Here is a 14,050-nt window from a genome sequence, read left to right on the forward strand (position 1 = left end):
GTACTCTGAATTCTCAGTGTACCAAGCATCATTTGTGATATATTCGTTTTTTTTTCTTAACAATTCAAATAATCTCAGTGGCCTAAGATAATTTTCTGGGGTTTTATTGACCCGTTAAGTACGTAAAGACAAAGAAAGAAAGGATTTATGTGATGAAGAACTGATAAGATAGGGAAATATAAACTGATTTGGAATGACTGAAAGAGAGACAGGCAAAGAAAGATTTTCATCGATGAAAATGCGTTTGCCCTTAGCTATGCAAACTAGCTAACTGGGTCTAGGCTCTAAAGACTATAATCGCACAAATCAAGATGGCAGCCTCCATCGTCCAGTCCGCAGTTGGCACAAGGTGATATTTTCTTTTTCATTCTTTAGATTTAATTTGCTATGCAGCTCTGAACATTTAATTTGATGGCATGCCAATTTGATCTATCCAGTAATTATTATTTGAAAGCATAAGCATTTTCGAGAAAAGAATAGAAATAAAACATGTTTTTATTTGCATGAATGTCTGACCCGAAAGGCTGTGTACGTAGTCCCGCGTGTTTAAAAATGTGCTGGGGTGGTATTCTGCAAATGCAAACGTTCTTATCTTTGTTTGTTGTTATCTTTTATCTTATCTCAGTCATTGATGTAAGAAGATACTTAAATCATTGCAAAATGCCAAATCGGTATTCTAAAAATCTTTTTAATGCGTTCTTATCTCTGCAAGGACTGCCCTCTTCAAAGTTCAATCTTATCTTTTTTCAACATGCCCATTTTTTATTAAAAATTTAAAATAAATGCACTTTCTTTATTGGCAGTTTAACCAATTAAGGCAATAAATAAGTGTTCCTTATGTCAAGAGAATAATGTGGGTGCTGTGCGTACACTGTTCTTGGCACATTCGCAAAATAGGCATTTTATATGTAATGACTGATTATCAGTTCGAGACACGTGCACAAAATAAAGAAAGAGATTAAAGAAAAAAATAAATAAAGCAGACCTACTAGTATTAAAGAATAAAACAGAAAGAAAGAAAGAAAGTGTAGGTAGGTATAAGAAGACAGAAATGAGAAAAGGGTCAGAATGAAGCAGAAATTAAAAAAATGAGAGGAACAATGCAGAAGATAGTGAAAAAAAAGAGTATAAACAACAGAAAGCAAGCAAAAAGAACCTAAAAGAAAATGAAAATTTAAGAGAAAGAAAAAAAAAAGAATGAAAAATAGAAAGAAAAACGAGGTAGAAATTAATTAACGATTATCAATCATAAAGTGAGGAAGAAAAAATGAAGGAAAAAATAAAGAAAAGGAATGGAACTTTAAGGGTGAAAACAACCAAGAAAAGGACAAAATAAAGATTTAGAAGGAAAATGAAGCAAAGAAATAAAGAGAAAGAAAGATAGAGATAAGAGAGAAAAAATGAAAGGAAAGTTAAAGCAAAGACTAAAGAAAGATAAAAGGAAAGAAATGTAAATTCAAAGAAAAAAAATGAAAAGGGAAAACTAAAAAGCAGGAAAAATGATGATGGAATGTAAAAAAAAGAAAAAAAATTAATGGAAAGAAGAAAGAAAAAGATTTTTGAAATAATAGAAGAAAGAGAGTAAATAGAGAATGAACGAGAAAAGAAAGAATAAAAAAGGAAAGAATGAAAGTGTCAGTAGAAATAAAAAAAATAAAGATAGAACAAACGAACGAACAAAAAAAAGAACCAAAAATAAAAAATAATAATAATAAAAGAAAAATAAGGGGAAAATATTAAGGGAAGGGAATAAAAAAGAGGGAAAATTAAATATAAAGACAAAAGAATGAATGAAAGAAAGAAACAAAAATATTACAAAAAATAAAGTGAAGGAAGACAGAAAAAGGAAAAAAGAAAAGGGGAAAGAAAAAAGGCAAAAAAAAGTCTGAGTAAAGAAAATAAAGAAAGGAAAAAATCAAAATGGAAAATAAAAAGGAAGAAAAACGGAAACAAAGCAAAAGAAAATTGAGGAAGATATTTAAAGATTCAAAAGAATAAAATAAAAGATTTAAATGAAGAGTGAAAGAAAGGAAGAAAGACAGATAGATAGAAAGGAAGAAAATGAGAAAATGAATGAATGAATAAGAAGATAAAGAAAGGAAAAAGGGATAGAAAAAAAGAGACTGGCAAAATAAAGGGTGAATTAAAGACAGGGTGGAAAGAATACTTGTTACTACCAGTGGCCATCAATTTAGAGCAAGAAAGAACGCGAACATTGTGAGATGTGATAACCCTCTAGCTATCTTGAATATTATCATAAATACTGTGATAAAAGATAAGAACGTTTTCAGAATACCACATCTTAATTTTGTTATCTTTTTAGCGCGCTGTTATATGCGGGAGTAATAAATTCAGCATAGGATCGAAAGCAAGATACGATAAAGATAACGTTTTCAGAATACCAATTTGAGATCGTGACATTGATAAGAACATATTTAAGATAGGAAAGTTTTCAAAATACCTCCCCTGGAGTTTATCTTTGACGCTCTCGATGACAAGTTTCGGAGCTGAGTTAGCCTGACCTTGACGATATCCCCCTTTTTGAACTCATTTAGGGGAATTTGGCTAACTAATTTCGTCTCAGTATTTGTCCATGTTCTTTCTTCAATATTTGATCAATCATGTGCCTGAATTTCAGCCAAAATTAGTCAGACATTTGACATTTTTTTATCACCACATCGCTATTAAAAAAAAAGATATTGATGGCTAGGTCAAGGCTAGACCAATAGCTTCAGTCTCTGTATTTTGGTTGTTCCGCTGAACTGCGTTGGCTCCACTTACCAATACATATAGTAAAATGTGAGAAAATTGTTAAGTAAATCTCCAGAAATGACGGTTATTCTAGTCAAGGTCAAGGCCAGGGCTATTGCCAGGGGTTTTGCCGGTATCGCGATCTCAAAATTCTCGACAAATGCACGCTTTGCTTGAAATCCATTCTGAAAAAGTGTAATATATCTTTGCAGACCAAAGTTTTGTGGATATTCTTAACAAAAACTCAAGCTCAAAACTAATGGTGAGACATTTATATCAGATGGACAGCAAAATGCTATAGAATCGGTCATTTCCACGTTGTACTCACATTTTTTGAGGCATGTGTCCCCTCAACTAAAGTTGAAAAAAGAATTGGGAAGGGTTATCAAGAATTATCTAACATATCTTAGAGATTTAGGAAGAAAAAATTGGATTCATACCAAAATATGGCTTTATTCTGTCGAAATCTTGAGTGTGTGTAATTCCCAATTTAGTCAGAAAAATAAATACTTAATACTCTTGGAGAGTAGGCTAGTTGTAATATCGGTTGATGTGGCTGTGGCAAAAATAGTCAATCCTGACTGGTTGCCAACCAAGGAAAGAAGAAGAAGATAAACTTTTATGAAACCCATGGCATTTAGTAATTCCTGTTAGCTCAGTATGGTGACAGACTGGAGATGCCATGTCCTGCATCGAGAGGTTCGAATCCAAGATCCACCCAGAACTAAGAAGAATAAAAAAAGAAGAAAAAAAGAACGAAAGAAGCAGGATTTGGGGAAGTATTTTTTAAAATTAGTGGAGGGGACATAAGGAAGTCTTTCCATTTTTCATGATATCTGCTTGCAAAATGCTGATTTCATGATACTTGTTGAGATGTTCAGATTTTTTGGAGACGGGGGCTAATGGTGAGAAATTTTCTGATCTTTGATCAATATTTTCATGAATACTGAAACTAGAGGGTAATTTTAGGTTGCTTTTCACGTTGATGATCTGATGATGTCAGATTTTAAAGATATTGATTAGTTTTTTAAATGAAGGACTGTCCACGAAGTATGGACACAAGCAAAGTTATGGACTCACTACCATAATTGTTGCCACAATTTTTTGGGGGGGTAATACTACTATGACTCTGTTCTCACTACCGTCCTAAAACTAGTTTAACGTATAATAATGTGAACGATCAAAGCGGTCTTGGAAGTGATCTTCATTTTTCAAACCGGTTCAGAAAACCACCTCGCGATGTAGTTTTGAAGATCGCCTAGCCTCGCTAAACAGGTTTTATCATAAGTGAGGACACTACCGTATTTGGGAAGTGATCTTCGCACATTTCTTGCATGCTACTCCACACACTGTGTGTGGAATGCCTACATGTATGCTGCGGTTTCAAATTTCGCGCGAAACATGTCACCCCTTTGAGAGTGTTTCCACAGCAACAAGACCACTTTACGTGAAGTGATTTTGAATACCACTTTTGGATGATCTAATGAGAACCCTGGCAAAGCGATCTTCCAAACTGGTTTCCCAAACTGGTTTCCAGTAAACCAGTTTTAGAAAGTATAATGAGAACGGTGTCTATTACTACTACCACGCTTGTTAGTTCACAATTCACTTTGTTGTGGATAGTGCTACTAAAGATGAGTAGGCCTAGATCTAAATTTGTTTGGAAATTTCTTTATCCATGAATTGTTCCCCCTCTTTTGGCGCAGGCGACGGTGATGGTCACCGATATGAAGTCAGGAAGGTTTTTTCTTTGTGCAAATGTTTATTTCTGAGTTCAGAAATTTGTCTCATTTTACATCTACTGGTAATTTAAACCCACATGCAAGTTGATGTTGGACTGGTAGGTAAAATATAACTCACAAAATTCCATTTTTTTCTGATTCAATCAATTGTGTACAATTATCGCCCTCCTTATTTTGAGCTAATGCTAATTGGCTAATACCTTTCTTTGATTTTCTGTTTCAGAGTTAGCTCTGTTCTGAATAGAGATGTGAAGCAGTTTGGAAAGAAGTTTCTCTTTGACAACAATGAAGAAACATGCTGGAATTCCGATCAGGTAGGCTCTAATGTTTATTGGTATGTCCTTATTTCAGTGTTGAAAATAAATGGCCAAACATTCACTCCTGTCATGGTTGCTAATGTCAATATACCCTGGAAACATAACAGGCTTGTGAAAGGGTTATAAGGTTTAAGATTAGGATTGGGTTTCAGAATACCAGGGGTGGTATTCTGAAAACGTTCTTATCTCACTGAGATATGAAGACTTTGAAGATGCAATAATCATTGCAAATCAGTATTCTGAAAATCTCCTTAACACATTCTGTGCAGTCTCTGTGAGGACTGTCCATTTTTCATCTTGAAGACGCCCATTTTTTAGACATTTTTTCAGATACATGTATTACCAGTCAAGAAATAAAAATCAGTCATTGCATAAAGAATGCCTATTTTGCGCAATGTGCCAGAAGCTAGTGAACGAGCAGCGCTCAGTAATCAAAACGGATTATGTTTGAAGTTTAACCCAATACAAGAGTTCTTTAAGTCAAGAGAATATCATGGGCGCTGCGCTTACCCTAGTTTGTGGCACATATCGCAAAGTAGGCATTTTATATGCAGTGACTGATTTTTATTTCTTGATCAGTGCTCAGAAAATAAATAAAGAAAATAAAGCAAGAGAGTAATTAAAGAACGAGTGAAATAAAGAACGAACAACAGATAAAGAGAATTTAAAAAAAGAAGAAAGAAAGAAAGTAAATAAGAATTTAATGGGTCAGAAAGCGGATGTAAAAATTGAAAAGTAAGAAGAACAAATGAATGAAAACAAGAAAAAAAAAACAAGAAAGAAAAGAGAAAATAAAAATGAATGTAAGAAAGAAAACAAAGTAAAAGAATGAAGAAATAAAAAGATTTGGAAAGATGAAGGGAAGGAAGAAAGAAAGATAAACGTAAAAAGAAAATAAAGAAACAAAAAAAGTGAGAGATAGGGGACAGTCGATTTCGAGCAAAAAAAGAACACAGCCATCATGAGATTTGATAGCCCTCTAGCTATTGTAAATATTATCATAAATATTCTGGAAAATAAGAAAGAAAAAAGATAAGGTTTTCAAAAAACAATGCGCTTATCTTTAATTAGTTTTAGCGCAAGTTATAAATTTATTTAGGAGGTAAACTAAAGCCAGAAAGGATAAGAACGTTTTCAGAATACCGCCCCGGATGTTTGCAGATTTTAGATTAGAGCGATTGTCACTGGAGCCAATGTCAGGGCTAAAGAAGATTGTGTTTACATGTTTTCCTGTAAATACAATTTGTGTCAAATTTAAATTTGATTGTCAAGTTTGAAGTCATGAAAAAGGTCTGTGTTACATGGCTGGCATATCCATGAAAAGATACTATCCCTTGGTGGTCAAAGTTTTGGCTTTTTGTAGACCTGTTGGTCATGCCCAGTTATGTAAATTAATATTTCCTGGAGTGTTTGAAAGTAGAAATGTTTATGTTTTAGATTTTAGTACAAAAGCAAAATGTAAAATTTGGAGATGAAACAAAGAGGGGGAGGGGGGTGTTGGCTACAAATCACTGTAAACAATGAAAATTTAAAAAGAAACATGGTATTTCAAATTTGTTATCATGGAATGGAGTTTAATTTATGGGATAAGTACAAGTATGATTATTTTAATATCAGTTCGCCAAGACTTTATCACAAGTTTTGTTTTTGTTCTCAAAATTTTTAATCTAAGTACTTATTTTTGTTGTTGAATACAGGGAACACCACAGTGGGTATCTCTAGAACTCCAGGAACCTCATCAATGTGCAGAGCTCCATCTTCAATTCCAGGGAGGGTTTGCCAGTAGGACATGTACAGTAGAAGGAAGCTTGCCTGGAGAACAACCCAAGAAACTCATGGACATCTACCCTCAGGATGATAATACATTACAAATATCCTTTTCTAAGAAGAAGAGTGTAGGATGGTTGTGTTGAGGATGAAGGATGCACAAGATTGGGCAAAGAACAAGGGGCCAAAGGAGGATTGCTGCTAGTGTGCGGTAAGTCCTGCCACTTTCTTCCACGGAAAAAGGTTTGTATTACAGCTACTACTGTAATAGTCATTGTCTTTTCATTTTGAAATGAAATTTGTCACCATAGTACATCTACATACATACCACACATACTACTCAGTTGTACTTTTTTGGAGTTGAAGCTGGGATAACCTTAAGTATGGCAATGTTCATTGCTATCGGTAAATGAATTATTAATGGAGATGCATTTGACCAAGTAACATGGGTTAACAAATAAGTTTGAGAGTCTCATAATTATGTGGAATCATTTTTAAAATACATTTGAACTTGTATTTTTTGTGGCCACATACTGTAGATAGGCATCTGATCAAATTTATTCAAAAAATTTTCAAATATCACATTTATTTTCGTATGTATTCTATTTTCTAAATATCTTATGTATTTCTTTGTTTTTCGACTTTTTGTTTTTTATTGTTTTTTCAATGGAAATTGTCAGGGACTTTATTTTGACCATAAACAAGATAAAATTAATTGATTTTAAGCAGTAAGAGGAAAAATAATGATACATTTATGAATTTTGGCTAAAAACACTATTTGCATTGGATTTGTACACAAATTCACGTTTTTGAGTAATTTTGGGTCTGCATGCACTTACTAAATGTTGTGTAATTTCAGAACCGCGTACCTGGGAGTCACAATTTTGGTCTCAAAAGTTGCGCGAGACTTGAAAGTAAAAAGTCAGCGAGCGACACGGTCAAAAAATTTTGCACAGTGGATTTATCGCAGAGAATGTCGAGGGGGGCTGAATCAGCCCCCCCCAGTCTTTTTAGGGTTAAAGATTAGTCAATAATTCAGGTACATAATCCATGAAACAATTTTTCTTTGCACTAGTAACATTCAAATAATTCTACAGAAAATATGTTTGTACCAGGCAGAACTATTTACATGTACTTGGTTGAAATAGGAAGAGCACCCCCTAGTGTTCGCAATAGGTACATTTAAGTGCCAGTGTCTTGATGTTAGTCAATGTGATATTGATCTCAGTGATTGTTTGTGTCAGTATTGTTTTTATTTCAGAACATTGATGTTGCCAAATGGTACGATAATGCTTTTGGCTCAATAGTCATTTTAGGCTATGTAGCACCTCAAACCAATCATTTACCTTTCCCCCCAAAAAAAAAGAAAAAAAAGAAATGTGAAACACCCTGAATGATTAGTTTAGTTTTAGCACTAAATTGTAAATGTTTGGGTTTTCTTAATATCATCATACATGAAATTGAATCCAAATACTGGAGTATGCCTTTCATTTTGATTGTGTACCCACATTCTGATTCAGATTGATTATCATAAGGACAGTACTCAATCATGATTGCAACATTCAATTCATCAAACACACTCATTTGGATCTTCATTTTAGTTGGTATTAAGCACATCGTGAATGCCATTAATTGATATATTTTTGTAAAAACTTAAGTTTAACAATCGTGAAGTATCTCATTTACCCCCTCCCCCCAAAAAAAGTAAGAAGAAAGAAATGCAAGCACATCATGCCTCAACTTCCTACTCATATTGATTCATGAGATATATAGTGAATTATCACCCGTATCAGACATCTGAGCTGGTCATTTACAAAACCGTATTGCCCTACATTTTCTGAATATCGGGAAGGGTAGGTATATTGTTTGTATTTTCCTCGGTCTCAATGCGCGTATTTACTTTGCATGCAGAGACGACGCAAAATATACCTTTGTATTTTCCCTGGTCTCACATCCGGGCATTTGCGGATGCGTATAAAGAGATACGCTTCATAAGGATCCGCGCACCAACGATATACGTCATAATAAAGACAACGCTGGATCCGAGCGCTTTCAAGTACGTCATAATGGTAAAGTGCAGAGCCTAGACCGATATTAATATGACACAATAGAACTCTATTTTTAAAAGAAATATCCCCATTATTATGATTTTTGCTCTAGATATCTGATTTGGATGATAATAAAAATATTGACTAGCTCTTCTTTCGGGGAACATCAAATATATTGCCCTTAAATGACCCATATTGCCCTCATCTAAAGACTCAAGCCAATATGATTCATTTGCTGGCAATATATTTGATGTTCCCCTCAAGGCTAGTCAATATTATATAATTAGTGATATCCTGATAGGTACTTGGTAACAACATATTGGAAAATATTCAGGAAATCATGTGCAAGGGACATGTAATTTTATTCCAGTTGATATCATATTCAAATGTTCTGGTTCAACAATTGGATGAAAGGAGAATATTAAATTGGAAATCTTAAGAATGAAAAGATCTACTGTAAGCTGGTAGGCTTATGTATATTCCAGAGTCTCGTGAAATTATACTAGGAACAAAAAAGAAGATGACTCCTGCTTCATGAAATTATTGTTTATTTCCAGAAGATAAAAGTAGACCTGTCAAATCTTTGAAATCCCTTGATAAGTTCAATTTTATGTACGAGAAATATGGCAAGACACAGTCAATTGTATCCCCCAAACTACCGTACTATGGATTTGGCCTTGTCGCACCGCCGCCGCAGAGATTTTTTGTGAGCGCTCTATCATCTGCATTTCTTCTCCAATCATCTTCAGATTTGGCAGGAAGGTTGAGTATGGTAAAGCAAAGCCGCGTATAGCTTTTGATGTGGGCGAAGACTTTGTTGCCATGGTAACAAGAGCTTTTTAGTAAATAGCAGAGATTTCTTTTTGAGTGCTCTGGATACTGGCTGCATTTTTTCTCCAATTATTTTCAAATTTGTTATGAAGGTCCATTATGGTAAAGCAAAGCCGAGCATCTCTAGTTTTGAGCCCTTTTAAAATGAATTTTATTTATAGGAGGTTAACGATACAAATACGATACAATCCTTATAACAATATTTGATTAGGAATTTGATATCCATTAGGATATGCATAAATGAATGTAATTGTAATTTCCAGTCGGCATGCTTCCTTGACTCTATGTTTCCCGCACATCTTCAAGTTTCCTGCAGGATGTTCAGCAAGCAGCTTGAAGATCATCTTTGCAGAGAGTACTGATTTCTTTGGCAGGATCACCCTCTATAAGTTAGACATCTTGGGCACCCCATCATGACCATGGTAACCCCAGGAGTAGTGGGAAGGAAAAATGCCAGGCAATGGCTGTATTCTGAGAAGAAAGCAGCAGCTCATTGAAGATCCTTACACTTTTTTGAGAAGATGGGAGAAAAAGAATAATGAAAAGGCACTAGGTGACGTCATAGATTGGTACAAGATACCATTGATTTAACATTTTTTTAGTAAAAAGAAAGACATTTTCAGATTCAACATTATTTTGAATCTTAACCCTAAATAGACTGGGCTATTTTGACACCTAAGAGGGGGGGGAGCTGATTCAGCCCCCCTTATGATCTTGGCCATCGATGAAATTCTATGAAAAATCTCAACGCTAATTAATTATGCTAATTTATGCATAAAATCAAAAGTTTATAGTAAAGTAATTAACTAAATAATACCGAAATAATGCTTCTTTTGGGTTCACAGACTCTATTAGAATCTGATCAAATGTGGATTAAAAAAAGTTAACATCACATTTATTTTCTTATCTATTTTATTTTTTTCTAAATGTTTTTATTTTTTTTGTTTTTGTTTTTTTTTTGTTTGTCTGATTGAAACTGTTGGGGACTTTGTTTTGACCATAAACAAGATGGAAATTAATTTATTTTAATCAGTAAAAGGAAAAATAATGATATGTTTATGAATTTTGGCTAAAAACATTATTTGCATGGATTTGTACATGAATTCACGGTTTTGAGCAATTCTGGGTCTGCATGTACTTACGAAATGTTGCGTGATTTGGTAACCGTGTGTACCCAGGGGTCACAATTTTGGTCTTAAAAATTGCGCGAGACTTAACAGTAAAAAGTCATCTAGTGACACATTGCGCGGTGGATTTAGAGCAAAAAATGTTGAATCAGCCCTCCCCAATCTTATTAGGGTTAAAGATATACTATGTTTGATATAGGTCCGGGGACTGGGAGAGTTTATTAAGCTGGATCATACACAAAAGCTTTGATGGTCCTGTTATTGTTGCTGGGTCATATCCTTTACAAAGAAGGCCCAGGGGCCCCAAATTAGGGGCCCATAAATGGGTTTATTCAGCTGTAAGCATACATCAATTCTTTTTGCAAAAGGATCTGGGTGCATGCCGTTTCATAAAGCTGTTAGTAAGTTAAGAGCGACTTTATGGCCCGAATTCACAAAGGTGGTTTTGAAAACCCACGGTTGAGTCCATGGTTTATGTAGATTTCCTGTATAAATTACGCTTAATTTAGCGCGTATGCAAGAAATGTCCAATGCTAATGCTTTTGTCACAGTGCGCTAAATTGACGCCTGTTACCATGGTTAAATACGCTGTTATTCATGAGTCCACTGTTTTTATTCATGAGTCCCCTCTTCAAACAGTGGACTCATGAATAAAATAGCGTATCTAACCATGGTAACAGGCGTCAATTTGGTGCACTGTGACAAAAGCAGGCATCAGCATTGGACATTTTTATACACACGCATGATACGCGCTAAATTAAGCGTACAGGAAATCTGCATGAACCATGGACTCAACCGTGGGTTTTCAAAACCACCTTTGTGAATTCGGGCCTATGAACGACTGGTAATCCTTCTTGTGGTAAATGATATGATAAATTGGCGATGGTTTGGCGTGTAAGAAAGGATCACCAGTCGTGCGTAAAGTCGCTCCTAACTTACGAACAGCTTTATGAAATGGCCCCTGGATGCGGTATCAAATTCAATACTTCAAGCCAAAATTTTAAGTATTTTTAAGGTTTTTCCTCAGTATTTTTGGTATTCAATTGCATTTTTTTTATACTTAAATCTAAGTCAGCCGCTAACCAGGCTTAAGTCAGTTTACAAATGTGATAGGTGCAGTCAGACATTCTGTGCACAGATGGATACATACATTGTACATTTTTTTGGCTCAAACTTTATGACTTCACAATGGCTTCTTGTAATTTACATAAATTTGGCTTGATAAAGTAAAATGTTTAGATGCGATCTGAATAAGAGTTCTTCATTTTGCTTAGCTAAGTATAATGCTAAGTAAAGTACTTACAAAATCAATACCTCCAATTGAATACCAGCCGAGGTATACATTGATGTTCAAAAACTACCAATGTCGGCAACTTTATCCTGTAAGGATAGACATAAGGCCCAAAGGATCCCAGCAAAATGGGTTTATTCAGCTGAAGGCAAACATGGATATTTTTTCCCAGTGGAACCAGCATACTCTGTGGTTCACTCAGTCATTTTCAACATTGATTGTGGCAGTGATCTTTTCGAACTATATATATATTCATGTTCTCAATTTGTCAATGATATATTCAAAGAGATTTATTTTTGTATAAAAAAAAAATTAATAAAATATTATTATCTCTTGAAATGTTTTATTCAAGTTATCATTATGTGTGAAGATATATTAACCCTATTAATGCCGGGGTATTTTGGGAGATCATATGGCTTGGTGGGGGGGGGGGGGCCTACCAGGCCCCCTGGAGATCTCGGCTGTCGATAGTGCAATTGCACCGTAAATTGACACCCAGGTTGTCTGGGACATAATCTATAAAATCGTATAGTAATTCATTTCATGCAAATTATGCTCGAATTGGGAGAATCAAACGGTGTCAGACTAGTGGGCCACTATCACACTCATTAATAAAAAAAAATATTAATCAATTTATTGTAGAGGGCTCTCTATCTTTCAGTCTTTCTCTTTATGAGTGTCTCTCTTTGGTTGTCTCTCGTGATACCTCACTACAGGTGCTGCGGAACAGTTTTGAATGCAAATAGGACAAATACTAAGTATTAACCCACAAAAAATCCTAATAAAACATCAATTTAACAGTGATGTTACATATCTTTTAGGCTCCTGTAAACTCAATATTGAGGCATATTTGCCAAGTAGAGATAAAAATGTTCCTGAAAATTCCATGCAACATATAGGCCTAAAGTCGAAGATAAATCAATGTATAAGCAGGTTTAGATCTCGACTTTATGAATTTCTGAGAGAATGAAATCCACACGAAAAGATACTGAAAAGAGTATAAAAATTGCTGAAATCGGGGAGTGGGGTGGTATGATTTTCACCCTACCATAAATATGAACTTATTGGATTATTTAGGGTGGGAATATGAATAGAGACTTGTTTAGGGTACTCTTCTGGTAAGGGATGATTCCTTGTTTATAGGGCAATTTCCACCTACATGTATGACCTCCACCTCTACCCTGGGATATGTGAGGGAAATTCCCCCTTTCTTTGCCGCCTGCCTGCCTTCCTAATAAGCAGAACGGAATGCACACCAATGGGACAGGAGACGATAAATAAACAAAAAGTTATGAACATCTTGCATTAATTTGCCTATGTCCTTCAAAAGTGAGATTCGGGAAGGTGAAATTGTTCGAGAAGAATAAACACAAATAATTTTACAGATTCAATAACGATTATCTGTAAAGAAATAAATTAGAGAATTATTATGTACTTTCTGATTGCTTATCATTGTCAGATATTACAAGCAATTACTGTCACGTTTTAACCCATTTTGTAATAGGTCCATGGTTAACCAGACATCCAACACATATTTAGTGCGTGGGGCAAAACTGTAAAAACACGATATGATGATTTTGAAGAGTTTACCTGTAATGGTAATACCATTCGGTCGAATTCTGTAATATACTGGAATATATTTGTCAAGGTTTTTTTTCATAATTCTTTTAAAAAATAGAGAAGCATAGATTAGATTGATGGACTGATCGGTTGATCTTATTTACCAAGTCTCTAAAGCAGACATTTATAGTAGCATTAAAAAGCAGTATAGGCTTGAACGGGATAGAACCCACCAAAGCTTCAAGCTTATTTGTTCAGTGGGGTTCTCGACAGAATTACAATTATAAAAGGTGAATTCTTACTATTTTCACGATAAAAACAAGCCGGGAGTTACTACCAAGAATTTAGATTTAGAGATGGTATATCGAGAATGATATAAAGAAGAAGAATAAAGGAGATAAAAAAGAAGTAGAAACAGGATAAATTGTTTATAATTACTCCTCGTTGATGGGCATTTGTGCAGGGACTTGAACCTCAAACATGTTATTCCTTGAATATACTACTCATCTAAACCCCAAATTAGAGAGGGGAAAACACACACACACACACAAACCTCGACGATAATAACCTCGCATATGATCAAATAATCAAAACATCGACCCGGCAGTGACGTAAT

At 34.7% G+C, this 14,050-nt stretch overlaps 1 protein-coding gene across 1 annotated transcript; it reads left to right on the forward strand.

Moving 5' to 3' along the window:
• LOC121416229 (nuclear receptor 2C2-associated protein-like) lies at positions 1 to 10,696 on the forward strand. Its single transcript, XM_041609733.1, has 4 exons — positions 1 to 349; positions 4,717 to 4,807; positions 6,508 to 6,681; positions 9,754 to 10,696. The coding sequence occupies exons 1-4, from the start codon at positions 312 to 314 to the stop codon at positions 9,871 to 9,873; spliced, it is 423 nt and encodes a 140-aa protein (XP_041465667.1). The 5' UTR covers positions 1 to 311; the 3' UTR covers positions 9,874 to 10,696.
• Positions 10,697 to 14,050: the final 3,354 nt, after the last annotated feature.

This window comes from Lytechinus variegatus, chromosome 5 (genome assembly GCF_018143015.1).
Source record: "Lytechinus variegatus isolate NC3 chromosome 5, Lvar_3.0, whole genome shotgun sequence".
NCBI classification, from domain to species: Eukaryota; Metazoa; Echinodermata; class Echinoidea; order Temnopleuroida; family Toxopneustidae; genus Lytechinus; species Lytechinus variegatus.

Coding starts and splice junctions, on each gene's coding strand:
- LOC121416229 (XM_041609733.1), top strand. CDS start 312: ATGGCAGCCTCCATCGTCCAGTCCGCAGTTGGCACAAG. Junction 4,808..6,507: donor CATGCTGGAATTCCGATCAG/GTAGGCTCTAAT, acceptor TGTTGAATACAG/GGAACACCACAGTGGGTATC. Junction 6,682..9,753: donor AGGATGATAATACATTACAA/ATATCCTTTTCT, acceptor TGTTTCCCGCAC/ATCTTCAAGTTTCCTGCAGG.